At 36.8% G+C, this 17,815-nt stretch overlaps 3 protein-coding genes across 3 annotated transcripts; all 3 read left to right on the top strand.

Annotated features, from left to right (window-relative positions):
• The first annotated feature begins 1,357 nt into the window (after positions 1–1,357).
• Positions 1,358–2,550, top strand: LOC114736989 (glycinin G4-like). Its single transcript, XM_028924869.1, is given in 4 exon segments — positions 1,358–1,643; positions 1,778–2,004; positions 2,139–2,488; positions 2,490–2,550. Coding segments are annotated over 4 exon segments (924 nt in total).
• Positions 2,551–2,632: 82 nt separating this feature from the next.
• LOC114736988 (legumin B-like) lies at positions 2,633–7,774 on the top strand. The gene is made up of 5 exons (XM_028924868.1): positions 2,633–3,005; positions 5,169–5,477; positions 5,654–5,874; positions 6,566–7,048; positions 7,197–7,774. Exons 1-5 carry the CDS (start codon positions 2,633–2,635, stop codon positions 7,578–7,580), a joined length of 1,770 nt encoding a protein of 589 aa, XP_028780701.1. The 3' UTR covers positions 7,581–7,774.
• A 4,066-nt stretch (positions 7,775–11,840) lies between these two features.
• LOC114736983 (DNA-directed RNA polymerase III subunit RPC8) lies at positions 11,841–15,713 on the top strand. Its single transcript, XM_028924864.1, is given in 9 exon segments — positions 11,841–12,232; positions 13,124–13,249; positions 13,348–13,443; positions 13,735–13,822; positions 14,358–14,378; positions 14,381–14,479; positions 14,557–14,633; positions 14,718–14,807; positions 15,244–15,713. Coding segments are annotated over 8 exon segments (654 nt in total). The 5' UTR covers positions 11,841–12,232; positions 13,124–13,138; the 3' UTR covers positions 15,316–15,713.
• Positions 15,714–17,815: the final 2,102 nt, after the last annotated feature.

Raw genomic sequence — 17,815 nt, 5'->3', positions numbered from 1 at the left:
TGAAGAAGAAGAGAGAGGATTGAAACGGTCCATGACTTCAGAATTTTTATCCGCAACAAGCAGTCATTATCACCCATCATTGAACGGTTAAGATCATTCATAACTTTAATGAAAAATTATCGCTCATCATCGAACGGTTAAGAGCATTCATAACCTTAATGAAACGGTGTGCCGTGGTGATGAGCTACTCGTGCTCATCAAGCCGCTTCGCACCGAAACTCGTTCCCTTACGTGGGACGTTATTTTGCTCGGGCGCCGACCTTTTCCAGCCAAACGTTTTACTATGACTTTGCTTGTGGAGCCTTTGAGGAAATGGGTGACACATAGTTAATTGGTTATCAACTAGATTATGACAAAAGTACTTTCCTCTCCCTCGATTCATTTTATATTATAATTAATAAGTTTTATATTTAAGAAAGAAGGAGCAATAAATAACTAAATTTTTCTTGTCTACTTCATTTTTGTCGTTATTACTGCATAAAAAAAATAATCGGGTCTCAAAATACATTTTATAAAATTCTTATTATTTAATTTTCTGGTACCCTTTAGCTAATAACGGTTGGAATCAAATTTTAATGGTTTTAAATTTACTCATATATTATTTATGTTATGTAATATTATAATAAAAATTTTATTAGATATTACATCTCAACTGTTCATTTTTTTAATCTAAAACTTGAAATGAGATGGGAGGAATTTTTTTTAAAAAAATGAATAGAGGAAATCCATTTTTATGAGCACGTTGGGGGGGGGGGGTTCCACCCTACATTTATCATGAAGGCGAAAATATTTTCACAGTCTGGAATTAAAGGTGCGAAAGACACCGCGTTTGGTTAGGAAAGCTGCTGAGAGTTCCCTATTTTTCTTCCCTTTTAAACCTAAACTAGCCTAAGTATAACAGAAAACCAAATATAAAATTCCATTGTCTCCTCCTTGCAATCTGGAATCTTGACATTCTCTTTTGATAATTATCTTCACATCATACTGGATCACCCACCACGTATTAAAGATTGCCAATATATACCTGGTGTATCTAGGGCTTTGCTATATTCTGTGTTGTTTTATTGATCGAGAATCGCAGTACAGGGATATAGAACAATCACAAACATTCCAGAACATCAATCAGATAATTTACTCACTTTTCAGAAAACCAGCACTATGTGTTAGCACTCGAGGCATTTGCAGCCATGCGACGAATAAGCAACATAAACCTCAGCAACCAACTACTCTCATCATTCTATCGCATTCCAAGACACAAACCTGTACTTTTTGTCTTATAAATACAACCCTACAGTTGGTCCACATCCACCTCAGTAACATTTGACCTTGTCTTGTTCTTCTTCTTTTCCCTTCTATTATGGCCTCTCCTTCGCTGGTTTCCCTAAGCCTTGGGTATCTTGTTCTTTTCCATGGCTGCTTTGCTCTGTTGCAAAGTAACCCAGCCGAGTGTTGCTTTCAGAAACTGACCACACTCGAACCCACCAAGCTTGTTGAGTCTGAAGGTGGTTTCACTGAGTATTGGGACTCCAACGATGCGCAGCTTCAATGTGTTGGTGTGGCTGCCCTTCGCTATACCATCAAACCCAAAGGCTTATTGTTGCCTCTCTACATCAACGCCCCAAGGCTCCACTATGTGCTCCAAGGCCTCTATCCTTGCTCCTCTTGTTTTTTGCTTTCATGTGTTATATGTATTAAAATTCTACCTATGGAAGAATAAGAGTGTTGTGGGACCATGTGACCTATTTGAAATGACACACTGCTACGGTGAATATTGCAGGAAAGGGTATCTTGGAAACAGTGATACCAGGTTGTCGTCAAACGTTTCGAGAAGAAGCATATGAAGGAGACATGCACCAGAAGATCCATGTTACAAGAGAGGGCGATGTTATAGTCGTACCAGCTGGCGCTGCTCAATGGATTTATAACACCGGAGAAACTGATCTGGTTCTGTTTTCTCTCATAGACTCCGCCAACGGGGATAACCAGTTGGATCTCAAAGTCAGGGTAAGCTCTTGTGTGCGCGTGCGTGTGTCTCTACGCACTAACCGAAAATATTAGCAAAATCTGGAAAATTAACTTGTACAAGTACCCTTTTAGGCTTATAGTTAAAATTTTGATATTCTATCATCCAAACACAGAAATTCTTCCTCGCCGGAAACCCAAAAGAGGAGCGAGAAGGCGACGGGAGCAATGTGTTCAGTGGGCTGGCACAACAGACGGTGAAAGTGACATTCGATGTTAATGATGAACTAGCGACGAAGGTTCGGGGTCTGGATGACCCAAGAGGTTCCATCGTCCTAGTTGAAGGTGGGCTTGACGTATTAAGCCCTTCGCAAGAAGAAGAAGAAGAACAAGAAGGTGGTGGTGGGAGAGAGAATGGATTAGAAGAAACTATGTGTACTCTGAGACTTGTGCACCAACTAGCTGAGGCCACAGATGCAGATAAATACAATCCACGAGCTGGATTCTTGACTGGCCTCAACACTCCCAACCTTCCTGTTCTTAAATACGTCCAACTTGGCGTTGATCGAGGCGTCCTCTATCAGGTAATGATAACATCCTACAGTATTTTGTGTTCTTATGCCAACAAACATATATATACACATACACATATATATAATTGCAGGATGCGATGATTGTGCCACACCACAATTTGAACTGTCACACGGTGATATACGGGACAGAGGGGAGGTGCTGGATTGAGGTGGTGGCGGAGAACGGCGAGAAAGTGTTCGACGGGGAGGTGAGGGAGGGGCAGATTCTGATAGTGCCACAGCACTTTGTGGTGGTGAAGAAGGCGGGAAGTGAAGGGTTTGGTTGGATAGCAGTGAAAACAAATGACAACCCAATGATGGAGGCTCTCGCAGGGGAGCTGTCTCTGATAAGGAGCATGCCAGATGCTGTGTTGATGCATTCCTATCGTCTTACCATAGAGGAAGTGAAGCAATTAAAGAAGAGAAGGGAACTCACTCTGCTAAGCCCAAGGCAGAAGTCATCACAAGCGAGTTCATATTAATTACTGAACCCTAGGTTTGCATGTATAATTAAGGAATAAAGCACTAAAGTCCTCCTAGCTAGATAGTACGTAGCTGATGTCGATAATGGAGGCTAAGCTTTTTGGTTTTCCCTGCTGGTCCGGAGCGGTCGGATTTAGTTATTCTAAGCCAAATAACTATTCTGCTGCCTGTGAATCCTATGCGTTTATTCGATTTTTCTCAATTAATTGCTCTCTCTCACCTTTGGAATGCTATGTATAAGCACGATTTAAACAATAACAATATCACCGAATATCATATCAAAGCCTAATCACCCGGCAGTTTTACAAGACAGTAACTATTGGTTAATCATATGTTACAGTGGGAGATATTTCACCCGTTTGGATCAACGCCTCAAATACTTTCTTCTTGCGTGCATACGTGCTCCTTTAGAAGTAAATATTAAACAGTAAATATTTAATTTCTGCAAATTGAATTAATTGAGCAATTTTCTCACCTACAAACCTGGTGCTACGCGGTTAGCTAGACCTCGTAAATTTAAAATCCAACTGTCATGATACCATCATTTTGTTGGCCTACCTATGATTATTGTTTGAACTTCTTCCATTATTCATATTTTTGTTGTATAAGAATTTTGTCTTGCAATTAAAAACAAAAAAGATGTGCGAAGAAGACTAGTTACGAAGTGGAAGAAGAAGCCACGTTGGAAGGGAGCAGGAAGGTCTGACGCGGGGTAGTGTTTTGGGCTTGGTCCCTCTTTCTTTACCGCAAAAAAAAAAAAAATAATAATAATAATAATAATATAACTTTTGATCTATCATTTTGTTTCTGATTTTTTAAGCTTTGGTCTCTGAAAAGATAAAATAATCTAAATTTTTATTACATTATATGGATCAATATTTTAAATAAAAAAATTTAAGAAACTAAAATCTATATAATTTAAAAGTTGAGGGAAAGGCAAACATTATAAACAAAAATTTGTATTAATCCAAAAAAACAAAAAAGATGTGTATAGTAAAGGGATTCTCTCCCAGTACATAAATTAAAAGGTTAGAAAAGAAAGATTCGGATTGGGAGAAAATTCAATACCATTTTATAATTTCTCACTAGTTTTGAATGAATTCAACCTCCATTATCTGGGGAAAAATAAATTTGAACTGAATTGCGCAATATTACTATATTTAATGCATGATCATCTTAGTTAATTATATCAGACTATATCCTTAAATTTGGAATAAAATTAAGCAAAGCCTCTCAGAATATTTTCAATTTTTAATACAACTTTTTTAACTGTTGCGAATCAACAAAACATGGTTATTGCTTACTATTTCAATTTGAATATGTACTTAAACTTGAAGAATAAGCGTTCTGCGTAAAATAATCCATTGTGTTATAAAACGATCTAAACCCAAAACTAAGTCATTTGTTTTATGTAGCTATTAATTAGCACGGAACTATGATTCAATTAATTATCATATTAATTAATATATGCAAAAAGAATCGTATAATAATTTTGAGGAAAATGATCATATTTAACTGTATAATATTTAGTTTATATAAAATTGTTTAGAATACAAAAGTTCATAGAGACTTATTCTAATTCTAAAAAGAAATAGTACTCCTCCAATCCTAAATATAAAACCCTTGTACTAGTGTATAAGGATTTTACATTTAGAACGAAAGAAATAGTTCAGTACTTCTGGTATCGATTTCCTGACCATGAATTAATGTCCAAACTCATGATATCATCTTCCTCCATTAACATACTGTTCAGATGCTCGCACACTGCAAAAGGGAGAAGCTTCCAAAGCACAAACTTAAAACTCCATCCTCCATCATTGTAGCATATGCATGGCAGATAAATGCCACATATTCTGCAGAATAAAACTACGTGTTACCAAATTGTGAGTATCACAGCCATGCAGCTAACGAGCTCCACAAAGACCTCAACACTCGAATATCCTCAAGTCCCGAAACCTTAATAATTCATACCTACCCAGCAGGAGGTTATCAGGTTGATAATTTTGCTTGCAGATTCAAGAACTCTCTCATCATTGCGAATTCGCAATAATTAATGCGCGTATCAGTAAATACTGGTCAGGCGGTGGCGGTCCTCATTCTCTTCAGCATAAATGTGCTCTGTTTGAGCTTTTTGTGTTGTTTCTCTCACAGATTTAGACATGGCATTCTCCTCGTTGCTTTTCTTGAGCATTGCCTTGCTTGTTATAACTCAAAGTTGTTCGACGTTGGCCGGTGAAGAAACAGAGGAGTTTCATTACAGAAAGTGCAGCCTGGAGAGGCTTATCGTTCTGGAACCCAGCAGGGTGGTTGAGTCGGAAGGTGGGAAGATAGAGTACTGGGATGACCACAATGAGCAACTTCGTTGTGTTGGTGTGGCCTTAGTCCGATACACCATTAGACCCAAGGGCTTGCTTTTGCCTTTCTACACTAATGTTCCCAGGATCCACTACGTACTCAAAGGTCCCACTCTTCATCTTCTTGGTTTCAAAACAACTGTCATGTTGTGATTTGTGATGTTCGTTCGTTTATATAGCTATTAGTAATATCATTGGCTCCGATAAACGAGGTCTTAGGTAGCAGTATTTTAGCAGAAATTGATTTTAATTCATTATGGGCATTATTATAAATGTGCGCAGGGAGGGGTGTCCAGGAAACGATCGTAGCGGGATGTAGGGAATCGTATAGATCCCAATCAGATGAGCACCAGAAGATCAATGCGATCCAGCAAGACGACGCCGTTGCTGTGCCATCTAGCTCGGCTCAGTGGTTTTACAACACCGGCGACTCCGACGACCTTGTTCTGTTCTCACTCATCCACACTGCCAATAAAATGAATCAGCTCGATCTCACATTTCGGGTACCATGCATGATACTTTGATTTTCGTATTAATCTTTATAAAGATTGTTAATTACTGTGCGTCAAATTGAGGATTGAAATACATCCATCGTTCTCAATATAGATGCAAAGACTACAAGTCTTGTTCTTTTATTCAACGAAACTAATCCTAATTAAAATATAGTATTGAGAAAAGTAAAAATTTTCATTAACTGAAACGACTTTTCATATAGCTGTACTCCATTTGAAGAATTGACTCGGGGAGGGCATTTTTTTTAAGATCGATATTAAAAAAAGACATTTTTTAATATATTATACGAGATCTAAAATACATTCATATGTAGCTAGTGATGAAGGTGTAGGTTATTATATTTTTTAAATATTGAACTGAGTATTTATAGGATAATGGTATATTGAAAAGAGTTATGCAAGGGGGTCCTAGAAAGTTCAGATTTTTTTTTCCATCAGAAAACTCTAATGATATACTTAAGTTTGTCATATACAGGAAATGAGTTATGCAAGGGGGTCCTAGAAAGTTCAGATTTTTTTTTCCATCAGAAAACTCTAATGATATACTTAAGTTTGTCATATACAGGAAATGGATTCTCACTCCGTAATTACCGAAGTATACCATATGCTAAGTTATAATAGCGATGCAGGTAAGAGGTTTGGTTTTTGGAATCTTGGTGCTGATTAATTTGACAAATTACAGAGTTTCTTCCTTGGTGGGAATCCACAAGAAGAGCCGAAAAGCAGCAACCGGAGCAAGAGATGGGGCTGGAACCACAGAGAATGGCAGCAGAAAGCCGAAAGGTCAGGAGGCAACGTGTTCAGCGGGTTGGCGCCGGAGACGGTGGCCAACTCTTTGAACATAGCCACTGAGCTCGCCGACAAGGTTCAGGGCATTAAGGATTCAAGAGGTGCCATCATCTTGGTGGAGGATGGCCTTGGGTGGCTGTCCCCAGAACAAGAGGAGGAAGAGAGGGAGAGAGAGAAACGACATCGTAGTTCAAGTACCGCTAACGGAGTGGAGGAAACATTGTGTTCTCTCGCATATGTGCATCCACTAGGCGAACCCAGAATGCATGCAGATAAATATAACCCACGTGGAGGTCACCTCACCAGCCTTAACACTCCCAACATGCCCATCCTTGAACACCTCCAACTTGGTGTAGACCGGGGTGTCCTCTACGAGGTAAAATTATATTGCCTATAATCTGAAAAAGAGGTGCTTATAATTAGGATAGGAGGTAGTATATAATTTGAAGCAAAATCAACATACAAGGGGCTAGTTCCTCGTACTCGCAACGAGGAAAAGTGAGATTAAATGTTTTTGCGTGCAGGATGCTATCATGGTGCCTCACTGTAATTTGAACTGTCACGCGGTGATATACTGCACGAGGGGCAGCGGGTGGCTTCAGGTGGTGGGAGAGAATGGGCGGATGTTGTTCGACGGAGAGGTGAAAGAAGGTCAAGTGTTGGTGGTCCCACAGCACTATGTGGTTGTGAAGAAGGGCGGGGCGCACGCATTTGACTGGGTGGCCATTAAAACCAATGATAACCCGATGATCAACCCGCTGGCCGGAGAGCTGTCCCTCGTCCACGCCATGCCTGATGCTGTTCTGATGAACTCGTTTCTCATGAACAGGGAGGAGGTGATGGGCTTGAAGAACACTAGAAAAGAGCTCACCTTTATCAGCCCCGCACAATCTTGGTCACCGACTTAATTAGTTACTAGTTAATTTTATGTAAAGTAAGGAATAAGCTCCGAGTCTCCGACGGACCGATCGGATGTACTTTCTAGGCTAGCTAGCCTATAGTTTGCTGTCTACTCTGTGGTTGTCCCACTATAGTCAACTATGCTGCTCTTGTAACTATGTGAATGCATTTGTGTTTTGTTCCCACCTTTCTCTAATATTATATAATGGGTCTGTTTGGTTGGGCTTCTGATGAGCTTATAAGTAGCTTAAAATCAGCATAAGCCCGATTGGAATTCAGATGCTGTTTGGATGGGCTTGGAAAAAAAAGTGGCTTATGAATTTTAAGCTCCTCAACGCACGTTCTGGCCCAAGCCAATTTTTATGGCTTATTGAATCAGATAAGCTTTATTTTTACCGTTGGGATCCTATCAGCCGGTCCTCTTTTTTTTTTTGCTGAAGTCTTCGGCCTTTCTTTCGCGTCTTCGGTCTTTCTTTTCTTCCTGGAGTCTTCGTTCTTTCTTTTCTTCTTTCCCATCTGCTCTCCCTTCTACCCGACCGGCGACCCCTCATCCTGCCTCCTCCGTCGCGTTGTCGTCAGACCACCGAGAGTTGCCGTGAGCTGCGTCGCGTCTCCGCCGTGAGGTCCTCGTGTTGGGTGTGGCTTGGAGTGACCGAAAGCCTGGTCCTTCACGCGAGCTGCCTCCCCTCATCCTCCGTCCCCAGAACCACCGAGACTTGCCGTGAGCTTCGTCGCGTCTCCTCCGTGACAGGAAGCAACTTGGGTGTGGCTCTCTCGAAGGTTTCGCAGGAAAATGATTCTGTGGGCTACTGAGTCAAACGCCCTAGAAAGTTTCGGTGACCGGTCCGATCTATGAGCATGGAGCAGATCGGTCTAGGCCGTATGATTCGGTCCAGTACCATGACATGGCAATTGCGGATAAAGCAGACCAGCGGCTTGGTTATGAGCCAGCGCGTGGAGGCGTGGTTAATTGGAGTTCATAGTTTATCAATAATTATGTGGAGGCTTGGTTCATAGTTTATCAAATAATTAATTATGTCATATTATTTTATTTTACTTTGTCAATTGGAGTTCAAAACTTTGTTATCCATTTAAATTATGTTTAGTTGACTTCTTCGTATTAAATTAATTTAAATTTATTGTATTATGTTATTTTTTTTTTATCATGTTGCACTTCGTTTCTTAAATATTTTTTATGATTTCTCTACAGTTCGTAATTCTAATTCACTAAATAAATTTTACTTCATCATTATATTATCTCTATTCGATTTTTTCCTTCTTTCACTTTATATTTAAAATAATTTTTAGATTTCTCTAAATTTTAAAAATTTAATTCACTTATTCGTATTAAATTATTTTAATTCCATTGTATTATGTGAAATTATTTTTTTCCTATTTTTTACTATTTATTAAAACTCATACCCATTTTAGTCATTTTACAACCAAACTTACTTTTACTCAACCATAATCCAAACAGCTTTTTATCCATTTTACTTTTGCAAACGGGCTTTTCTGAACTCCAATCCAAACACAATTCAGCTTATTCAATTTAGCTTATATCCCATTTCACTTATCCATAAGCTGCTTTTCCAATAAGTAGCTTTTCCAATCGCTCATCCAAACGGGCCCAATGTCTGTTTGGGTTCAGTGAATGTTGAGGTAATACGCTGTCCATGCCAATTAAAATAGAACATGTAAAGGGCTCAATCAGTTTAGACAACGTATGTAGAGTAATATGTATATAAAGCAATATTTAACACTTTGAGGAAAATTTCACCTTGATTCAGCATGCGTCAAAGACTTGTATTGATACACACTTGATGTATATACACGTCTCTCTTGTTTCTCTTATTTTTCTTCATCGGCAGCCAGAGCGAATAAAGGTTGAAGTAGCTAGCCCTGATGACCAGAAGACAGTTGAGATCTGCGGTGTTGGTAATAAAGGAGGAGCTCATTTCTTGGGGGCAAGGCATCCTTGATAATGCGATGACTGAGAAAATTGGCAATCCAAGCAGTAATAGCTGGGAATTTCGAAGGGTCTAAAATCTGAAAGGACCCAACTTGTTCCCAAACAGGGAGCCAGTAGGAGATCCAACCAATATCCAAGTAACCTATGTTATCTCCTCCAAAGATTTCTTCCCTCTAATCTCATCCTCAATTTTCTGCATCGATTCCCTTCCTACAATAAGCTCCAATAAAAAATTACTAAGAAATCCTAATAACAAGATTGAAATTATAATTTTTTTATTCTGGGACTTATCATTACAAATTGTTTAAGATGTTATTAAGATTTTTTAATAATTTTTTATACTTAGTTGCAATTCTACCTAAATTTTTTTTAAAATTTATTTTTTTTTAAATCTTATTATAACTCAGTCTTCATAACTCATGCTGCTTGGCAAACTACCCAGAATACGTTCGGAGCCCAAAATTATTATTTGCCCAAGAAATTGCCAAACGCCTTCTATTTTTTATGAAACTATGGTTTGGCCCACCTAAATCACTATTTTATGAAACCAAAATTTTGCTTCTTGAAGGGTTACACGTGGCCTCTTTTTTTTTCCCCCTAGATTGCAATAAGTCTTTAATATAAGAATTAGGTTAACTAATTTGAATAAGTTAAAAAATAGTTAAGTTAATTATTTATAATAAATAGATATTGTCTTTTCTAAAATACCTTGCTAATTATATGTATTAGTTAAAAGTACTATTTGATGAAATATTTAACATGTGTGCTTCTACACAGCAAGAACTATTCTGAAAAAAATAAATATGAGAAATAAAGTAGATTGAAATTTTATATTTAAAATCAAATTGCATGTCAAATTAGCTTTTATATTAAAGATCAGAAATAATATATTGTTAAAAAACAAGAACTAACTTACAAATGTTGTATATTGTTGCCACCTCACAATTATTATCACGCTTGATTATTTAATCTTATACTTTATATACACATTGCAATTATTAATTAGTTGTATAATTAATATTTTTTTTCATGTATGTTTATTCAATTTTGTAAAAATATATTATGAGATTTCATATTTAAAATCTTTGAGGTAAAATACTATTCTTCTGTTGACAGAAAAAATAATTATTTTTTTAAAAACATATTTAATCTTATATTTTATAAATATATATACAAATAAATATATATACATATATTAATTATTAATTAATTCTATTTTTATATATTATTTATTATGTTGGCAAAAAATATATTTATAAAATTTGTTCTTCCAAAATTTATTTTCAAAATAAATTTTCTTTAAAATCTATTCAAATACCCCTCAATTAATTCTATCATCTTGGCTCAGATTATAACTTGTCCCTATTATTTTTTTAAATACAAATTATCCCCAAATTTTAATCAAATGCAATTTAGTTCATGTAAGTTAACCAATTAAAATTTTAATTTGAAACAAATAGGCATTAAGTTACATTGGGTCAGAATTTAATTTATACTGAGTTAAAAATAGGAATTGAGTTATAAATAGAATCAAATTTAAATTTAAATTATATAAACAAAAAAGATCATTATGTTTTTTTGGGTACAAAGAGGAGGGCCAAACCCAAACAACTGAAAAAAAAAAACCTCGCCCCCAGCATGTCCTCCTGGGCTCCTTCCCCTGCAGCGTCAACGACGCGCCGAACGCTTGCTCCCCCTCGTAAGTACTGGCAACTTCAATGCCTATTATTATTTGAGAAAAAAAAATTCTAAATGTTAAATAACACTAACTTTAGTAATTTTTAGTTTTTTTTATAAAAAACTACTAAAATAACGACTCTTTAATATGTAAAATTATAATTTAGGATTCTTATTTCAAAAATAATAAATAAGGACCCGATCTCACTTTTGTAAATATGAAATCATATTGAAATTCAGTCAAATGACAAGCTGGCTTATAGAAAATAATAAATTCACTTTAGCGAATGACAATTTCAGTAGAACAAATCCTAACTTAGCTGAGGGTATGACAAATACGAGTTAACTATGAAAAATGATAATTTACTTTAGTGAATGACAATTTCAGTATCACACTTTCAATTTGGCTGAGAGGTATTTCAGACACTTCACCCACATTTCATATTACAAAAGTGAGACTGGGTCCTTATTTGTTATTTTTCGAATCTAGGATCCTAAATCATAATTTTACATATTAGAGGGTATTCATTTGCAATTTTCCCAGATTTTTTGGTCATTCTCTCTCTTATTATTTTCTTCAAACCAGTCCCGAGCCCGACTCCGTTGATCTTTCCTGCCCAATTCTGCTCGCCGTTGATCTTTCGTCGACTAATTACCCAAGCCCCTCAATTACTACTCGCCGTAGCCGTAACCGTCGTTCTCCTAGCCTTCGTCGTCGTGGTGCTCAGCCCGACGCCGCCTCTGCTGATTCGTGGTGCTCTTGCTCCTCAGTCCGTAGCTTTGGCCATTCCTTCAGTTCGTGGTGCTCTTGCTCTTGCTCCTCAGTCCGTAGCTTGGCCATTCCTTCAGTTCGTGGTGCTCCTCCTTCGTGTGGTTTCTTTCATTCTTGTAGGCTTTTCCCAAAGCTCTCGTCTTGCGTTTCTTACATTCATACGCAGACTCTCCCAAAGCTAAGGGTATCATTTTTCTAAGTGACGATTAAACGTGCTCCTACCAATCTTTCTTACTGGTGAGGTGAGAGTGTATTTCTAGTTCAAGTCTTATCTTCTTGGAATTTCAATTGGTTTCGTTGGAACCTGGATATTTGTTCGTTTCTTAAATTCAACAGTCGAGCCTTCCGATTGTGGTTGCCGAATATTTCTCCTTTTTTTTTTTGCGTTGTATCTTATGTCCTTTCGGGCTTTTTTCCCCAAATATGAGCAAATTCATTTTCGTCTGGCCTAAAGAAATAATCTTGATATGAACTCATCAAAGAAGCCATGGCCTGGAAAACTTGATGATCAATATGAACTTGACAACAGTAACCAGATGCTGTACCGAAACTTTCAAAATGCTGATAGAATTTGATGCATTTATTCGATTTTTCCATAAGTCTGTGGGGCTTCTAGTTGGTGGAAATAGATTATTTAGCTCTTCCATGCAAGTTAATAATCAGTTAAAGCTAGGAGATATGAACCACTTCTAGTACATTAGAATCTTTGTCTGATGGCTTTAGCTTCGAACAACATTAATTTGTGAAATAATTAATTATTTTCTTTATATTTTAGCCCCCACCCTTGTGTCTCTGCGCTAACCATCTGCACTCAAATGTGCTTTTGCAAATTCACTGCAATTTAACAAATTATTTGTGGGAATGTCATGCTGCCTGCGTCATTGATTCTATCTGGATAATCTCTAGCTATTTTCATTTTTCTTCCTCTGATCTAATCTATTATGTGACTCTAGCTTGTATTACTTTGTGTCAGTTTCATCAACCAACTTGATCATCCTAATATTCTGTCTGGCACCAATTGACTATGTCCTTGTTTAGGAGCTTTTGCCGTTACTAGTAGATTAGTTGTATTTGATGGTCACTGCTATAATTTATCTGATTATTAGTATTGACTACCTCTCCATTTGGCTCAGCCTGGTGTCACATTCATGTTCTACCTCAGTAGAATTGAGCACACATTGCGCTTACCTCCAAATCTTCTTAGCCTTCCAATTCAGGAGTCTATTCATAATGAACTCGAGAAACTTTTCTTGGATAAGGTTCGATGGGCTGTTATTTTGATTTTCATTTATGAACTTCTTTTGTATAGTTTAATTTATTAAATTTGCGGTGCTGATATGGCTGTATGATGATGAAGGTTATTGCAGATTTGGGGCTATGCATTTCCATCTATGACATTAGGTCCATTGAGGGCGGATTTATCTTCCCAGGCGATGGTGCTGCAACTTATACTGTATATGTTCTTAACTTGTGAACTCTACATTTGGCCTTGAGCTTTTTATCATATGCTGTAGGTTTAGACCATGGTGGTGCATTAAGTATGTTATAGGATAGAATATTTGATAGACTATAGCCCTTACTGATTATTTTGGCCTGACATTAACTTTAAGAGGAATGAAAGAAGACTGATGTTCAAAAGACACTCAAATTTGCGATCGGTAGACTCATAAATGATGCGTTTATAGTAGTCAATAAAATATTAGGTTTTTTAATGATGTGTTGACTTTGTTCTGATTTTTGGCAGGTTGTGTTTACTTTAATCATGTTCCGCCCATTTGTAGGAGAGATTATTACTGCAAAATTGCTGGCATCAGATGCTGACGGCTTACGCTGTATGCCCAATATTTTCATCTACTTCTTACTGCAATTTTCACCCCTTTTTATACAGTATTGCAATTTTCACTTCAATTACATGTTTTAGCTGTTCTCCAATGTTTTTCGGTTTTTTTTTTGGGGGGGGGGGTTGGTGCTAGGGTGGAGATTATATAAAAGTCATCACCCACCAGAAACTTTATTTGCTCCACTCTAGCAAACTATTATTTGTCAGAGTAAGAAAGATTTGGAATTTTAAGAGTGAATTCTAGTGTGATTGAAACTCCTGAAGAGGGTCAAAGGTAATAATCAAAATAACCCTTCATGTTAAATTGTGAATCTGTGATCATATCTAATGTTTATTTTTTCCTTCTTCGTTTCCTTTTATGCATATCTGACACCTTCAGTGTTTCTCATATCGTGTAGCTCTTCCCCCCCCCCCAACGTTTACAACTCTATACAATGTTTGCATCATGTTATTATTTCTGATTGTTCCATGTACAGTTTTTTATTAATGGTTCCTTTGTGTTTGTAATTTTTGCTTCTGTTTGACAGTATCACTTGGATTCTTTGATGACTTTATGTACCAGGGCATCACATGCCCAATCCATCTCATTTTGAGTTTATCAATATTTTCTTGATGTGCTTATACAGTTTATCTAAATTTGACATGGCCTGTAAACCTGTTCTTCTCTTTTGTTGAGATTAATGCATGTTTTTAGCTGAATTTTGAATGGCATACTTATATGCTTCTATTCAAATTACAGCAATAAAGGCACATGGTATTGGAACTTTAACGAACAATCATATCCTATTGATGATACTGACGAGGTTCACTTCCTTTTACGTTGTCATTCTGTCAACTAAATGTCTGAAATGTAAGAATATACTAATTGCAAGTTGCCAACATTGCAGATCAAATTCCAAGTTCAAAATGTGAGTCACCCTTCAATTCCTGTAGAGCAGCCAAAAGAATCAAAGCCATTTGCCCCTATGGTGGTTACTGTAAGTATTTTAACCTTTAGAGTAAGTAATGATTGATTCATGGAGAAAAGGGGGAGGAGAAAGGGATATACTGTCTTTGCTTAGACATTTTGTTGTCACTGTATATGTTGAGTTGCTGGCATATATATTCCCGTTTGGTTAGCATTTAATTGTCTAACAAAATAATAAAATTAAAAGCAACCTTTGCTGCTAAGTTTGAGACAACCTTGGGAAAGAAAAATTTGTAACTAATATTATCTATGCTCGCATCTTGATGCCAAAAAATGAAAAAAAAAAAAAAAAAAAAGCCATCTCAGCAGAAGACTTCAATTCTGCTCGCAATAAGAGCCATATGTTAGGACCCTCTCCGGCAATGCATGTTATTGAAACTTGGAAAAGTGACGCATCGCGTCATTCATCATGGGAAGCATGCCTTACCAAGTTGTCTATTTTATAGGGTTCATTGGATCATGATGGCCTTGGCCCTGTTTCATGGTGGTATGAGACACAAGAAATTGAGGACGAGTGAACGTCAGTTTAAAGCTCTAAAGGCATCGCTAGATGATGAATTCATTACACTCTCCAAAATTTTGCTAAAAGTGGTGTTTACTTTATGTGTCAGACAGAAGATCTCGTCGCATGGAAAAGGTCTTACTGAGTACTCCTTGCTTAGTGCTAACTCAACAAGGGCGATATACCTTCCTCAATGTCTTCTGCTTGTAGAAGTATTCCCCTTTTTCTCATTTTTGTTTGCTTACATATTAAGCTTATGCGTGTTTTTTGGTTCTTTTAGTTTGTCAAATATTTTATTTTGATTCCTTTTTTTCTTTTTTTTTTGGGGGGGGGGGGGGGGGGGACGTTACCGTAATCAAATTCTGCAATTATACCCCTACCGGAAGCGTTAGAAACGAAAACTTGTCTTGATGATGTGGTAGTTGTCTTCTGACATGGCTACTGATAAATCTGACGTGGCACTATTCTAGATACACGTGTCATCAAATGCAAAGCCTTTGAACGTCGTTTGCCCGCACTATGCATTGTAACTTGTTTTCCAAAGCTTTCAATTTCAAAGACAACCAAACTGCTGCTTTTTCTCCCAATATTTAAGTACAGAAGAAATCTGAATGGCTTAACCATATATCATAAAGACTTGCGGACATTGATATTTAATCAAGCATGATTTTCGTTGAAACGAACACAATGGGGTAGGAAATTGGTTCTTGATTTCCCCATACGCATGCTAGAGCATATGACTGCAGAACTGAATTTTCATAATTGAATTTGAAAGAGCTATTCGTGACAGGAGAGGGTTACGTTGGATAGGGCCATGGTCTTATCCGATAAGTGTGCATGCCTTGACACAATCTGTTAGAAACAAGTTAAAGCCGAACCAGTTTCAAGGCACGTCACTATGAACAATTCTTCGGGGAAGGTTTTTCTCCACTCCCTTTCTCATCTTCTTCTACTCTTCTTTTTACAACCATTGGATCAAGATTTGGACAGTTTAGCTTTGATCTCATACAAAATTATTATTAAAATATTGAATTATGAAAAGGACAAATAATCAAATTCAAAATGCTAAATAGTTTAAAATTATAAGTAAAACAAAACAAAAAAAATTTCATAAGAGATTAAATCTAAACTATCCGAATGTTAATCTTGGGAGGAGGAGAGTTTTCTCCCCAATTCTTGCTGTCACTGTAGACTCGTCCCTATCCAAGGAAAACATTCAGACAGCGATGTGTATTGTGCCTGATATGCTGTTACCATCATAAATTAATTATTTAATTTAAAGATAAACAAGATTTTTTGCCAAATAAGTGGCAGCTCATGCCACAAGTGATATCATGGATTATGACGGAATGATCTGGCTATTATGGGACTTACTGATAATTATCCTTAAAATTAATGCATGGTTATTTAGGATCATTTTATTTTTGAATATACTACTTACAGAAGAAATCTGAATGGCTTAACCATATATCATAAAGACTTGCCGACATTGATATTTAATCAAGCAGATTTTCGTTGAAACGAACACAATGGGGTAGGAAATTGGTTCTTGATTTCCCCATACGCAGGCTAGAGCATATGACTGCAGAACTGAATTTTCATAATTGAATTTGAAAGGGCTATTCGTGACCGGAGAGGGTTACGTTGGATGGGGCCATGGTCTTATCCGATAAGTGTGCATGCCTTGACACAATCTGTTAGAAACAAGTAAAGCCGAACCAGTTTCAAGGCACGTCACTATGAACAATTCTTCGGGGAAGGTTTTTCTTCCACTCCCTTTCTCATCTTCTTCTACTCTTCTTTTTACAACCATTGGATCAAGATTTGGACAGTTTAGCTTTGATCTCATACAAAATTATATTAAAATATTGAATTATGAAAGGACAAATAATCAAATTCAAAATGCTAAATAGTTTAAAATTATAAGTAAAGCAAAACAAAAAAAATTTCATAAGAGATTAAATCTAAACTATCCGAATGTTATCTTGGGAGGAGGAGAGTTTTTCTCCCCATTCTTGCTGTCACTGTAGACTCGTCCTATCCAAGTAAAACATTCAGACAGCGATGTGTATTGTTGTTGCCTGATATGCTGTTACCATCATAAATTAATTATGTAATTTAAAGATAAACAAGATTTTTTGCCAAAATAAGTGGCAGCTTCATGCCACAAGTGATATATGGATTATTACGGAATGATCTGGCTATTATGGACTTACTGATAATTATCCTTAAAATTAATGCATGGTTATTTAGGATCATTTTATTTTTGAATATACTACTTGAGACTTTTTCCGATCACAATTTTACAAGCGATAGGCTATCCTTTGGAGTATAAGTTGGCTCCCTTGTCGCCTCCATAATAAATAGTATTCAATAAAGAAGGGACTTAACGTATTTTCTTTTCCAATTTGAAGAAAAGTACAGTGGATAGAAAAACAGGGTGTTCCTCGAAAAACTGCACATGGATCAGCTTCAAGAGAGAATCAAAGGTGCTTTAGTTGAAAGGCTCTCTTTTA

This window comes from Neltuma alba, unplaced genomic scaffold (genome assembly GCF_004799145.2).
Source record: "Neltuma alba isolate B1F8T4 unplaced genomic scaffold, ASM479914v2 tig00013395_pilon, whole genome shotgun sequence".
Taxonomy (NCBI): domain Eukaryota; kingdom Viridiplantae; phylum Streptophyta; class Magnoliopsida; order Fabales; family Fabaceae; genus Neltuma; species Neltuma alba.
This window is presented reverse-complemented; position numbering and strand designations above follow the sequence as displayed.

Coding starts and splice junctions, on each gene's coding strand:
- LOC114736988 (XM_028924868.1), top strand. CDS start 2,633: ATGATTGTGCCACACCACAATTTGAACTGTCACACGGTGATATACGGG. Junction 3,006..5,168: donor GCAGAAGTCATCACAAGCGA/GTTCATATTAAT, acceptor TTTCTCTCACAG/ATTTAGACATGGCATTCTCC. Junction 5,875..6,565: donor AGCTCGATCTCACATTTCGG/GTACCATGCATG, acceptor GACAAATTACAG/AGTTTCTTCCTTGGTGGGAA.